We start from the raw sequence: 13,504 nt of genomic DNA, 5'->3' as shown, positions 1-13,504 counted from the left end.
AGATGGCCAAAATACACTACATAGTGTTCTGAAAACTGCGAGTTACTTAATATGTGTGGGTGTAAGTGTAAAGGAGCAATAACATGAAACAAAGTTGGAAAGGTAGGCACATGTTAGATGAAGATAAGCTATGAATGCCATACATTTTTACCATGGGGCAAGCCACTGAAAACCTAAAACAAGGAGTGTGATGACATTTCTATATATTAAAAAGATAGTTCTGGCCTCAAGTAGAAAATGGATAGGAAGGAGCACCACGGGTAACAGACCTACTCCATCTGTGACAAGAGAAAAGATATGTGCTATTCGGAGGTAGAATCAGACAGAACTTGGTGATGATATAGATGGGAAGCAGTGAGGGCAGGAGAGAAAAAGGTGGAAGGAAGGTGGATGAGTCCTAGGCAACAAGTATCATTCTACAGAGAAAACAAGGGAAGAATTGTGATACGGGGAGGGCAAGGAAGAGTGTGATTTTAGTTTTCAAAATGTTATGTATGAGATGCCTATGTGGCATCCACATGGAGGTGTTGAATGGTTGGTTGATTTGGAATTCCAGATTAGAAGCACACTGAAAAATAATCAGCACTGCAGTGGTAACTGGAGGCATGGTTACAGAAGAGACCATCCAGGAAGAACAAATTGTAAATGAGATACTTTAATTCTGGTGAGAGCATGACAGTTCTGAAGAGCAGACATCAAGTGATCAAAAAAGCAATTAAGAACACAGTAATTTTGTTCTATTCTGATTTACATTATGAAATCTAAGTGTATATACTGAAGTCTTGTTTTCTAGCCTTGTAAACTTCAGTTTTTCAATAGAAGTTTGTGAGGTGAATTTCTTTTGTCAGTCGTTCAACCCTTGAAAGAAATATTCCCAAGTATGTTATAATTCCACAAATGCTAAATTAAAAAATCAAAGTATTTTTATTTAAATTGACAGGAGAATTCATAAATTACTGTCACTAAGCTAATTCCTAAATTAGCTAACTTTCTCAGAAATATTATACTCTACAAAGAAGGTTACTAAAAATAAGCTGAGGCTATGTCAGTTTAAAGGCATAACTAAAGATACTTTGATAAATACTTTTATATTTTATTTATACATTAAAGATTAAGTTTTTCTCCACAGAGGTTTTAAACGTTAAGAGAATTAAAAAACAAAACACATCTACTTATTTATATAATTTGGCAATATGGTTCCAGAGTTAATTCCCATAAAGGAGCCTTGTGACGAATACGCAAGATAATTTAATAGTCACTTTCAAATTTTTCAAAATACAGTTATTAAAAATACAACCAAAAATCAAGCTATAATGAGCTACCAAAAGCTTACCTGAAATAATCTTAATACTAAAATGCTTATTTGAATCTTTTAATATACTATTAAAATGTCACAATGGTTACTATCTTAATTTTACTTATAAATATCAAAACACTAAAACATTTGAAATGTAGTAAAGAAAAATTAAATATGAATTAAAATACAGGCACATTAAATATAGTAAGGGACATGTGATTTTCTTAACGTTTTTACTAATTCAAGTTGAATGCACACTAATATAAAGTGAATGATTACAAATACTTTGCCTATATATAAGGAACATGATGCTACTTACCCACCATCAGAAGGGCATGCAAACAAATTAAAGGGATGTATGAAAATAATTGAACTAAAGAAAATACACTGAGAAATCACTCACCTATTTTTCTAATAAATGATAATTATTAAAAAATATGTATTGAAATTAATTTTACAGTATCTGTATAGAATATCATACATTTAATAAATTTAAAAAAATCCCAAACATTAAAATGCATTATCCCAACCAATGAGAAGTTTATGGGACATAATATTAATATTTTATATAATTATATAAATATATAATTATTATATTTATTAATTAAATATATATTAATATATATTTAAATATATATTAAATATATTTAAATATTTAAATATATATTTAAATATTTAAATATTTATATTTAATATATATTTAAATATTTAAATATATATTATATATTAATTAATATAATATAATAATACTATATATTGTTATATATAATATATATAATATAATAATATACATATTATATATTATATATATTATATATATATATATAATTATATATAATATATAATATATATTATATATATTATATATAACACATATATTATATATATATAAATATTGAAATATATATATTAAATATAATATATATTGAAATATATATAAAATATATAATTATATAATTATATATTAATTATAAAATAATAGTTTACATTAATATTTAAATTAATAGGTACAAGCAATTATAAAGTGTTACAAACTGAACATGCAAATTCTGAGGGGTGCATGGAATACACAGTTAAAGTAAAAGGACTTCCTTTACAAATGCAAAAATATTTCCTAGGGGATATTTAATTTAATATATATTTCCTAGACCCTATTATTCTATGCCCAGGGTCCCTTTTTTTTAATATTTGCAACGCCTAAAATTTAGAATTACAAGATAAACCTTTTGTCAACCTGAACAAAACCTTGTGTTGAAAGAAGCGGTTCCTCAATGAACCCCTACAAGAATCAAGAGGATGTTATTCATACAGAGTCTCTCTTTGGGAAAGCTTGTTCAGTTCCCAGAAACAAGACAGATTTTTTATCACCAAGGAGCCTGATCAAACTAAACATTCAAGTTTAAGGAAAAGCCCTCTGTTGTGTTTAAGCCAGAGTCACTGCCAGGCAACATTACGGCTGGAGAGACAGTAAGCAAAGCTTTATATAGCTGCTCAATGATTTAGATAATTATGGTACGATGCTGAGGGAAGTCTTAAAACCTATACCTTGGCAAACTTCTTAATCTGTCTGTGTGGACTGTACCCAAATAAATGGTGCTTTTAATTATTTGTGAAAATTCTAGTTAGGACAATGTGCCTGTTGTCCTAATGCAGAATAAGTCACACACCTGAAACATGGAGACAGAATATAAAAATTATAACCCTGATATAGAACTGGATTTTACTTAGAATTGTCCCTCTTCACAGGAAAGAAAATCAGCACATTTAAATTTCTGCAGTGCTTTTCTCCGCCGTCATTTTTCCCAAAGCAGCACACACCCATGAGAGTACCTCACACACAGCACACAAAGGTGATGGCTGTGATTCCAAGGAGCTCTGCAGAAATTACAGAGATCTCTGGTAAGGACTACTTAGGTCTTTGCGTTCTACGCTTCAATGAGATTTTAGGATATTATCTGTCAATGACTCAAGTTTTATTAATGGTTCAACAGTTATCTTAGAGCTACAGGATTTTAATCAGATTACACTGATGTGTGATTACATACTGACCAGTAAAGATTAAAATATAAACAAAAAATTTATTGTACTTTAAAAAATTTTACTCTTTCTCACCTGAATTGAACAACTGTTCTCTCCCTCAAAATACCCACATTTCCCTGGTGAAACATTTTTGAAAGACGCATTCACATTTTCAGGCCACTAGGGTTAGTAACAACCAAATTATTATTTGCTTAATGCAACTGTACCCTAATGGCTTGACAATGTTAAGACCTCCAAAAAGACCATGTTTATTTTGTTAAAAGTATTTTACAGTCTCAACATTTTTGGCTTAAATTGTACTTTGGGTGTTTTTCTGAAGGGCAGATACAAACCACCAACGTAAGAACTACTATTGCTGATAACTTGCGGATGAGTGAGGGCACACAAAGTGTAAGTGATGTTCATCACCTTAGACATTTGCACGAACATTTTCTCACTAAAAAGTCGTTACACCAAAATCTAATTCTTTTGAGAGACGGGAGAGCTGAAGCTCTCTCTGAAAGTACAGTTGTCCCTTATTATCTGCGGGGAACTGGTTCCAGAACACCAAAATCTACAGATACCAAAATCCATGAATGCTCAAGTCCATGACATAAAATGGCATAGTATTTGCATATAACCTACGCACATGCTCCAGTCTACTTTAAATCATCTCTAGGTTACTTATAATACCTAATGCAACACCCACATATCACTTCATTCATGTGGATTCAATGTAGTGCTTGAAGGATGCAAATTTAACTTTTGCTCTCTTTGAAACTCTGTGCAATTTCCTCATTGGCTGAATCCATGGGTGCGGAACCCATGTATATGCAGGTTGTAGTTACATGCAACCTGAATAATCCAGTTTATAAACCTAAGTATCTTATTTATTTTCCAAAAGGGCTTTAAATGTTCTTACTTTGTGAGAAAAACTATGATGAAGATAAAAATATGTATTTATTACATGCACTGAGTAAAATTACAGTCAGTATCTAGTTAATGTTTATTAAAGCAAAACAAAGAATCAGTATAATAGCATTATCTGAAAATATAGTTAAATTAAGATGGGAAATTTATATCTAGAGTTGTCACTTTTTTCCTCTAGAGACTTGGAACAAAATGTCTTTCCTCAAATGTGCTTATTGTACCATATTTAGTGAAAAAACAAGCCTGAATAAGCTGGTTGCCTGCATGGGAACATGGATCAACTCATTCTCATTAAGAATTTAAGAAGCTATCAGCCTTCTATACAGTTTTGCCTATATGAGAGAAAGCAAGGACTGGCTTCTTTCAAACCTATAATTTATGAGTTTATTCAAACCCGCCAAAATGCTTTAAGTAAACGCCTCTCACATTTGAAAATTCCCATGGCAACTCATTTAGGTTGGCAGACAGGCAGTCCCAAATTCAATCCTTTTATCCTGCAGCTAAACCATTACAATGGTAATTCTGCTCTGACACTCTGAAGAGACTGCTAATTACCACACTCTGGGTCCCCAGACAGATTTCCCATTCAGATTAAAATGGCTCTGCAAGGTAGGAATCAGTAACAACACCTTTCTTTACATGAGAGATGTTCTTTCCCATTACAGCTCTATCAAGGAGCCAGTACATTATCTCTAGATGTTTTCTAATATATCTTTTAATACCTCTCCTTCTCTCCCAATAAAATGAAAAGAAGGCCAACAATACCACAAATTTCAATGATCAATATTTGATCAAGAACTAAATAAATGCAGTACCATCAACTCATTAACAATTTGGTTAAAGAACTAAATCAAAGATAAAACTACCATATCTCTATGGTCATGATGTCCGTTACCTTCTCATTCATTAACTCAATATTTTCAGGTTATAATTAATACTCAGTTAATTATGAGTCAAATGCATATGGCAGACAGAAAAGAACCTTTGGGGAACACAAAATGCAAACTTTTAAAAAGTGCATTTTGTGACAGATGCCTATTATCCTAAATTTCTATAACATGTAGTGTTTTTGAAAATGAATTAAAATTAACATTTGTCTTGATGACTATTTTCAAATGTCATAATATTCCTGACAACAACTTTAAATTTCAAAACCCACAGGTGGAAATTTGTCGTCATGTATTAGATCATTTATAGTACTGACCTCCATGTACATAAAGAGATCAGCTATATGTTAAAAACTGATCTGTATCCAAGTTCTCAAATACCTATAAACATACAGAGAAAACAAACACACAATTTTACTCACCATAAAGAAAAAGACCTGTTATTTCAACACTTTATGAAATGTCTAGGTCTGCAGACATATTGTGTGCCAAAGTCTGTTTTAAATTATGAGACAACATCAATGAACTTCAGTTGCCTGAAATCACTTAATGTCTAGCCCTTTCAGCTTAGTATTCTATCTCCCCAATGGAAATCTTTTACCTCCCCACTTCCTATTAAAACTGTGGGAAAATTACAGTGAAAACAAGATATAGGATCCCTCATCTCTACTTTCTCAATCTTAATATCAACATAATCCAGCATAATATTCCTCCAATTTCACCATTCTTGTGTTTTTTAGGTCTCTTCTGAGAAGATCACAAAAGATCACAGAATATGTATCCATATAAACTCTTGACTAAGAAATATCATGTATTACTTTCCAACTAGATGAATGAGGATTAATGGAAGGAGGAAGGATGGTATCTGATACCTGAGAAGCATTCCCACAATGTGTGCTCGTGTGTGGGGAGAGAGTTTTATACATATTATTTTTTAGTAATGTTATATTATTTTATTTTTTTGGGGGGCTATTATTCCTTGTAAATAAAAACCTATATTGACAAGATCATGACTAGCAAACAGGGTACATTTTGTAGGGAGGGAACAGAAGTACTCTCTGTTGGTATGGTGCCTTTTGGGATCACAAATTGAACTTGCAAATGACATGCAGTTGCAAGTAACCAACCCTTACATGGTTAAACACATAAAATGCAAAAAGAGGAAGAAGAAACATGTATGTGCCTTGCATGTCCACATAATTAAAATAATTACTACCTTTACAAAGTCTCTCTAACGCAAGTAGGCCATACTGTTTAGTATTATCTTTATAGAAAACATGCTGCATGAAATAACTGGTATTTGGGGAGAAAAAAACAAAGACCTCAAAATTAAAAGAAGGAAAAAGTTACTACCATATGAAATGAAATAGAGTAAAACTTTTTAATGATGCCAAACCATGTTCATACATGTTGTATAAGCTGTAATAGACAGATTACATACATAGATACGCATGCATGTACATGTGTACACCAAATTCTTTTGAACTTTCAGTGCCATCAAGAACACATTGGTGTGTATATCTTTATAATGAATGAATGGAGATTTTTACAAACCTCTTTCAGTAACTGACAAAACTAGAGAAAAGGAAAAAAAAGGGTAGACACAGGAGAAGATCTGAGTATTTTCAACTATCTTCATCTATAAACAATACAGAATATACTCCCAACTACTGCAGAATTCACATTCTTTTAAGTGTACATGAAACATTCATCAAAACAGACCATATGCTGGGCTATCAAAAAGTTATTATTAGATTAAAAAAGACTACTGTCTTACCAAATACATACTGAGCATAACAAATTAGAAATCTACAACAATATGATAAATAGAAAAGTCTCAAATATTTGGAAACATTTGGAAATAAAACACGGATCAAAGAAGAAATTACAAAGAAAATTGGAAAAAACTTTTGCACTGAATGATAATGAAAACACAGCATAATATTATTTGTTGGATACAGCTAAAGCATTACTCAGAGAGGAATGAATATCCTTAAAAGTCTTAGAAGTACAAAAGACAGGTCCCAAATCACTGATCTTCTACCTTTAAGATGTCCCCAAGTAAAATTAAACCTTGGTAGAATAAAGATGTAAAAGCAGATATCAATAAAACAGAAAAAAAATTGAGAAAAATCAACAAAACCAAAAGCTAATACTTAGAAAATGGTTGATAAAATTGATAAAACTCTAGAACTAGATTGGATCAAGAAGAAAAAAAAGTAGATATTTGAAGTCAACCAATTTAGACTAGATAAAAACCTACATATAACTCAAGAAACAACTCTTGCCTAGTTATTTCATATTTTGTCACCAGGAAACAAAAAGGAATAAAGTAAATTGATCATCAAAATCAAAGAAACATCTGAAACAAACTGGTGTCATTTCCAGAGTAAACATGTTCTCCAGGTAAAATATTATTTGATTCTACTAATAAATGGTGTGTGATTATCTCAAAACTCTTATTACTTTTGCAGTATGATTACAATACTGAACTGTTCTCTGAAAAGAAACAAGTATAATTGCCCTTATAATGCTCAAGCTTCTCTAAGTTTGCACGCTTGTTGGTAAAAAACAAAGAAGTCTACCAGATTGTTTTGAAACCCAAATACGAATTGAAAAGATTTGAACTGATTTACTAAACATTTAGTTACATGTAAAGTTATGCAAACTGATGAAACATTACAATCTTAAAATTATTTTAAAAAATAGAACTGCATCACAAAGAGAAGGAAGTACAATCTTTAATCAGATTTATTAGTCTTTTCAGCAGATGGAAAAATACAAAATATTACATTTCCTTATGAAAGTTTATATTAAGCAAAAAGTCTGCCCCTCCCTACTCCCCACCCTGCTAGGACCCTCAAGCCTGGACTAGATGTTTTTTGCTATACAACACCTAACAAAATGGGCACAAACCGATTAAAATACACAAAACTCTTTGTTTTTCTAAAAAAGAACTTTATCTTTCCAAAAAAAAGAACTGATTCATTCTTTATATGATAATGTAAATGGAATATTTCCCATTAAAAAAAACAGTTCAAGATGTGAACATTAAAGATAAAAATAAAGTTCTTACATTACAAAAGTATCTCATGTTACATAAGTATCACAAAGCTCCTTAATACAAAAACTGACCTAAATAATAGTTATAAGAACCAAGAGATTTTACTCACATTTTGAAATTAAAGGGCTTTAAAAAAAGCCTATTAGAAAAAGCAAAGATCAAAGTTTGATAATATCCAGGGTTTGAGTGTGTGTTGAGAAATAGGCATTTTCGTGCAATACTGGCAGGACAGTAAATTGGTACAAATTTTCTTGAAGGCGACTTAGAAATTTTAACATGAATAAAATAAGAAAATTTAAAATGCGCTTACCCTTTAACCTAGTAATTCCACTTCAAGAGACTTATCCTTCAAGTATATATGCACAAGTTAATTAACTCTGCCGAACTGATCCAGCATCTCCTCCACTGAAGAGAAGGGAAATGTTCACTACTGGACATTCTGCCGCTGCCTCTTTAGGAAGGTGTCTTTAGGGGTAATAAAAAGGTCTAAGGAACTACCATGAGGCTGGGTGACTGAGGTAGAGTGGAAGATACGATCACTGGAGGTGAAGCAATATAAAAGAACCGAGAGGCCAAAGTACTGGAAGGATTATTTATAAACATAATAAAATCTCAAGGGGGAAAAAATCCGGGTTCTTTTTCCTCTTGTGCCATTCTTTCTTGAACCCATGCCAGTGACACTTTTATCCCCACTGTTCCAAAAAAAAAAATTGACTGGCAAGGTCACCAATGACCACTACTTGCCAAATCCAATGGCTGATGATTTTCTGTTCCTACCTATAAGGTCTAAGCGTGATTTCCAGGACTGGCTAACACCTCTCCTCCAAATCCAGGAGCTCCCTGCTTTGCTCTCCCTTGCTGGATCCTCCTGTTCCTGTTACAAGGTGAAGCACCCCAGGCTTAGTCCTCAATTTTTCTTCTATACTTCTATCCAATTTCTTGATGATACATCCAGTCTCATGGCTCAAAAAGCTTTTGATCTAATGATAATTCTTAATTCTATATATTCTAGGTTCCACTTTCTCACCTAATTCCTGACTGTTATAACCAAATGCCCATTCAACATTTGCTATCCACTTTTACACTTTCAAATCCAATTTTTTGACTTTCCTCCCAAACCTGCTCTTGTAAAAGTGTAAATAAATGACAACTCCAATTGCTTGAAGTTATCACATATCATATCACACCAAGTCTGTCAAAATTCCTATCAGTTTTACCTTCAAAAAAATCCATGATCTGACTACTTCTCAGCACCTTCAACACTACTCCAAATCACTTTCATCTCTAACTTGAACTGCAAAGACTTCCTTATTGGAATCTCTGCTTTCCCCACTGCCCTCAAAGTCTATTCTCAGGCCAGCAGCTGGAATGATCCTTTGAAATACAAATTACACTTTGTCCCTCCTTTCCTCAAACTCCTCCAATAAACAGCTTCTCATCTCCGACTAAAACCCAATCTCCTTACCATGCCTACAGGCCTTAGATCTGCCAGTGCCTCCCGTCCCCACTGACTTCACCTCCTACTGCTCTTCAGCCTGCTCATTAAGCTCCTCACTGGACCCCTGGATACTCTCTGAAAATGCCTCAGGGCCACTGCACTTTTCGCTAAGGTTTTTTCTTAGATGTCACCTTCTCTAACCAGCCTACATAAAATAGTAGTTCCCTAATCCCAGTTCTCTATACCCTTATTCTGCTTTATTTTTCTTCGCAGCACTTTGTTACAACAGAGTACTGCCTATATTTGTTTTCCTCATTGTCAGTAATCCAACCCCAATCAGAAGGTAAACTTCAGGATGGCAGGCACTTTGCTGGTCAGCTTGTATTTATTATTGGCGTATCCTGCCAGCTGTCACAGTGTCTAACCTACAGCAGGCATTCAATTAACATTTGTTGAAAGAACTACAAAGGCCCAGAGGTGAGAAGACTGAAGGTTTAAGAAATTCAAATAAATACAGAACAACTCAATCTGTGGTAGGGTGAGGAAGATGTGTACATATGAGTGTGTGCTTTAGGTATAGCAAAAAGTAAAAAAAATGAAACCTGAAAGGTAAGCTATGGCAAATCATGAAGAAACTTGTAGGCCATGCTAAGGAGTTTTGTATTCTTTTCTCAGAGTAAGAAGGAACCACTAAAAAATCTTTAAGCAGGGAAAGGTAACAATAGACTGCAAAGTAAAGATGGGTTTGAGAGGCCCCAGAAGAAGGAATACCAGTTGTGGGGTTCTGATACAGGCATGGTTTGAAGTAGGTAAAGGCAATGGGGATGAAGGAAGGTAAGCAAATCTGAGAGAGACAGGAAGTAACCTGACTGAACTTGGTGTTTTTCAGGACCATGGTAACAAGTTGGAAAGTCTGAACTATCCAACAGAATACTGAAGGAACAAGAAAAGCATAACTGAGAATTCCAAACCAAAAGACCTGCAATTTCTGTTAATCCACAAGGTAACTGAGCATCTGCTATTCAAACTGTCAACAATACAAAATTATGAGCCTCACTATTAAAGGTAAATTTCAAGATAAAATATTTGCTTTTGAAAATATTTAGGCAATGATAAACTTATGAGCCTTATGTTGCATTTTCATAGAAGTCAAAGCAACTTCTGCAAAAACAGTAAACAGTGAGTTGGCAAGGAACTACTATTTCTGTACATTTTCTCCAACTTGAATTAATGCATTCATTTTAGCATCAGCATTTGTAAAGAATACAATTGCAAAACAGTATTACTTAGACAACATCACATAGAAACAACAAACTTTTATAGAGCATGTATGTGCTAGGTATTATGCTAAGTATTCTCCATGTATCATCTCATTTAATCTTCACAAGAAGTATAGGGATTTATAATGCTCCAATCTTTTTTTTTTCCCCCTAAGGGACAGGGTCTTATTCTGTCACCCAGGCTGGAGTGCAGTGGTGCTATCATATAGCTCAACTTCTTGGCCTCAGCGATCCTTCCACGTTAGTCTCCCAAGTAGCTGGGACTACAGGCAAGTGCCACCAGACCCAGCTACTTTTTAAATTTTTTGTATAAAGGGGTCTTGCTATGTTGCCCAGGCTGGTCTTGAACTCCTGACCTCAAATGATTCTCCCACCACAGCCTCCCAAAGTGTTGGGATTATAGGCATGAGTCACCATGCCTGGCCATGTTTCAATCTCACAGATGAGAAAATGAAGACAGTTAAAAGTCACAAAGCTGGGATTCAAAAACTAGGAAGTGAGTTCTCAAAAATACGATGTATTCTGTCTCCCACATTTATTTAAGTAAAAACCCAAATCATTTGATGCTTCAGGAAAACTCAGTTATTTTATGCATTTCTATAGTGAAGATGAAGGAACTGATTTTACCTTATGACAAGATTCAATCATTTATTTTTCAATTTACTATGTTATTGCTATGTGCTGGGCTCTATGCTAAATACTAGAAATAAAAATGGTAAGCAAGACAAGAGATTATAGGTGACTGGGTAAATGGAAAATTTAAAAGATACTAACAATATCCAGTTGATCCTCAAACAACAAGGGAGGGTTAGGTTGTTAGGGACACAGACTGCGTCAAAAATCCTTGTGTAACTTTCCAGTCTCCCAAAATGTAACTAATAGCCCACTGTTGTCTGGAAGCCTGATAGTTGATCAACATATATTTGTATGTTTTATATGTTATATACTGTATTCTTACAATAAAGTAAGCTACAGAAAAGAAAATGTTATTAAAGCAGTAAAAGTCAATGTTAAATAACTTTTTCTGATCATGACACTAATTGCCCAGTATACTTTCAAAAATCTCCTTTTCTATAGTTTTTCAATACCACACAATTAAGGAAAATGAGAAAGATTCCATGGTTTAATAGTACACAAATACAGATTTCAGTTTATATTTAACCTGATCATTAAAAAAAAATAAAATCTATCAAGAGAATTTACATAAAACTCTTTTATTCCAAGCAATTAATTTCATCAAGTTAATGGGAAATGTTTATGATTTGTGAGTTTACTTGTTGAATAAACTATCAGGGTAATAAAGAACAGGCTATCTGGGAAATAAAAAGCAGCAGGTACCATAACTCATTTAGGTAAATACCAGTACTTTTTGTTGGACACAATACTAACAGTATTCCTAGTTTTTTCTTTTCTTTTTTGAGACAGGGTCTCACTCTGACACCCAGGCTGGAGTGCAGCAGTGCAATCTCAGGTCACTGCAACCTCTGTCCCCGAGGCTCAAGCAATTCTCATGCCTCAGCCTCCCACGTAGCTGGGATTACAGGCGCCTGCCACCACGCCCGACTAATTTTTTGTATTTTTAGTAGAGATGGGATTTCACCACGTTGGCCAGGCTGGGCTCGAACTCCTGACCTCAGGCGATCCACCCACCTCAGCCTCCCAAAGTGCTGGGATTACAGGTGTGAGCCACCGCACCCGGCCCTAGTTTTTCCAATAGCAAATTAGGGTCCACATTTCCACATAGTTTTACTAATATAAGAAAAAAAAATTAATGGCCCAGAAAACCAGTAATTTATTTTTCATTTCCCATTTAAAAAAAATAATACACTGGGAGTGGTGCAATTATTATTACTAAAAATATTAAAGGGTTAAGTAACAATAAGGAGCCAACCCAAGGAAGGGGGGCAGAAGGAAGAGATGGGGAAAGAGAAACCGGGAGGGAAGGAGAACTGATAACACAAAAGCATCTGGATAATTTCTTATGAGATGTCACCCTCCAAAACCCCTTTTAATGTCAAAGGACCCTTAAATATGAACTTCACATTTTTATTATATTAGAAATATCAGTCAGGTGTTTTTAATTTTATGCTTAAATTTCTAATAACCAGTAACCTATTCCTTATAAACATTACAATAATTTAAAATAAACTGACAAAAAAGGACGAGGCCCAAATCTAAGGTCTGGAAATTATTACTTACTGCAGGTACCAATAATTTCTTCACTTCTTCAACTGCTCTCTTCAATTTGATTTCTGCTCTGTTCTGAGCATCTTCCACAGTGATTAGTACATGTAAATCTTCATTTAGATGCTCCCAATTGGGCTTGCCTCTATTTTGCTCCTCCTAAAAAATTTACAGAGTACATGATTAAAATTATTCTCTTTAAAGAGAGAGTACATCTTTCATAATACTAACCTGTTGTCAATTATTTCAGCTATGTTTGCATTATTTTGCTATGATGGCACACGTCTTTGAATTATTTTTCTGGGTCCTCAAAGCTTGATTGAATGTGAGACTACTGGGTCAAATGATAATTAATTCAACAAGTATTTGCTGAGCACTATCTACCACCAGGCACAGAACCAGATG

General features: G+C 33.7%; 1 protein-coding gene across 6 annotated transcripts in view; it reads right to left on the bottom strand.

Annotated features, from left to right (window-relative positions):
* The window catches only part of QKI (QKI, KH domain containing RNA binding), a 165,152-nt gene that overhangs the window by 29,255 nt on the left and 122,393 nt on the right, over nucleotides 1-13,504 (bottom strand). For all 6 annotated transcript variants that reach the window (XR_004029409.1, XM_030809946.1, XM_030809947.1 and 3 more), the window contains exon 4: nucleotides 13,115-13,258. Coding sequence is in view for 5 of the 6 variants with exons in the window: in XM_030809946.1 (XP_030665806.1) it covers nucleotides 13,115-13,258 (144 nt within the window). In the remaining variant the exon portion in view is untranslated. The remainder of the gene's footprint in view (nucleotides 1-13,114; nucleotides 13,259-13,504) is intronic.

This window comes from Nomascus leucogenys, chromosome 3 (genome assembly GCF_006542625.1).
Source record: "Nomascus leucogenys isolate Asia chromosome 3, Asia_NLE_v1, whole genome shotgun sequence".
In the NCBI taxonomy this organism is placed as follows: Eukaryota; Metazoa; Chordata; class Mammalia; order Primates; family Hylobatidae; genus Nomascus; species Nomascus leucogenys.
The sequence above is the reverse complement of the archived record's forward strand: the minus strand, read 5'-3'. Positions and strand labels throughout refer to the sequence as shown.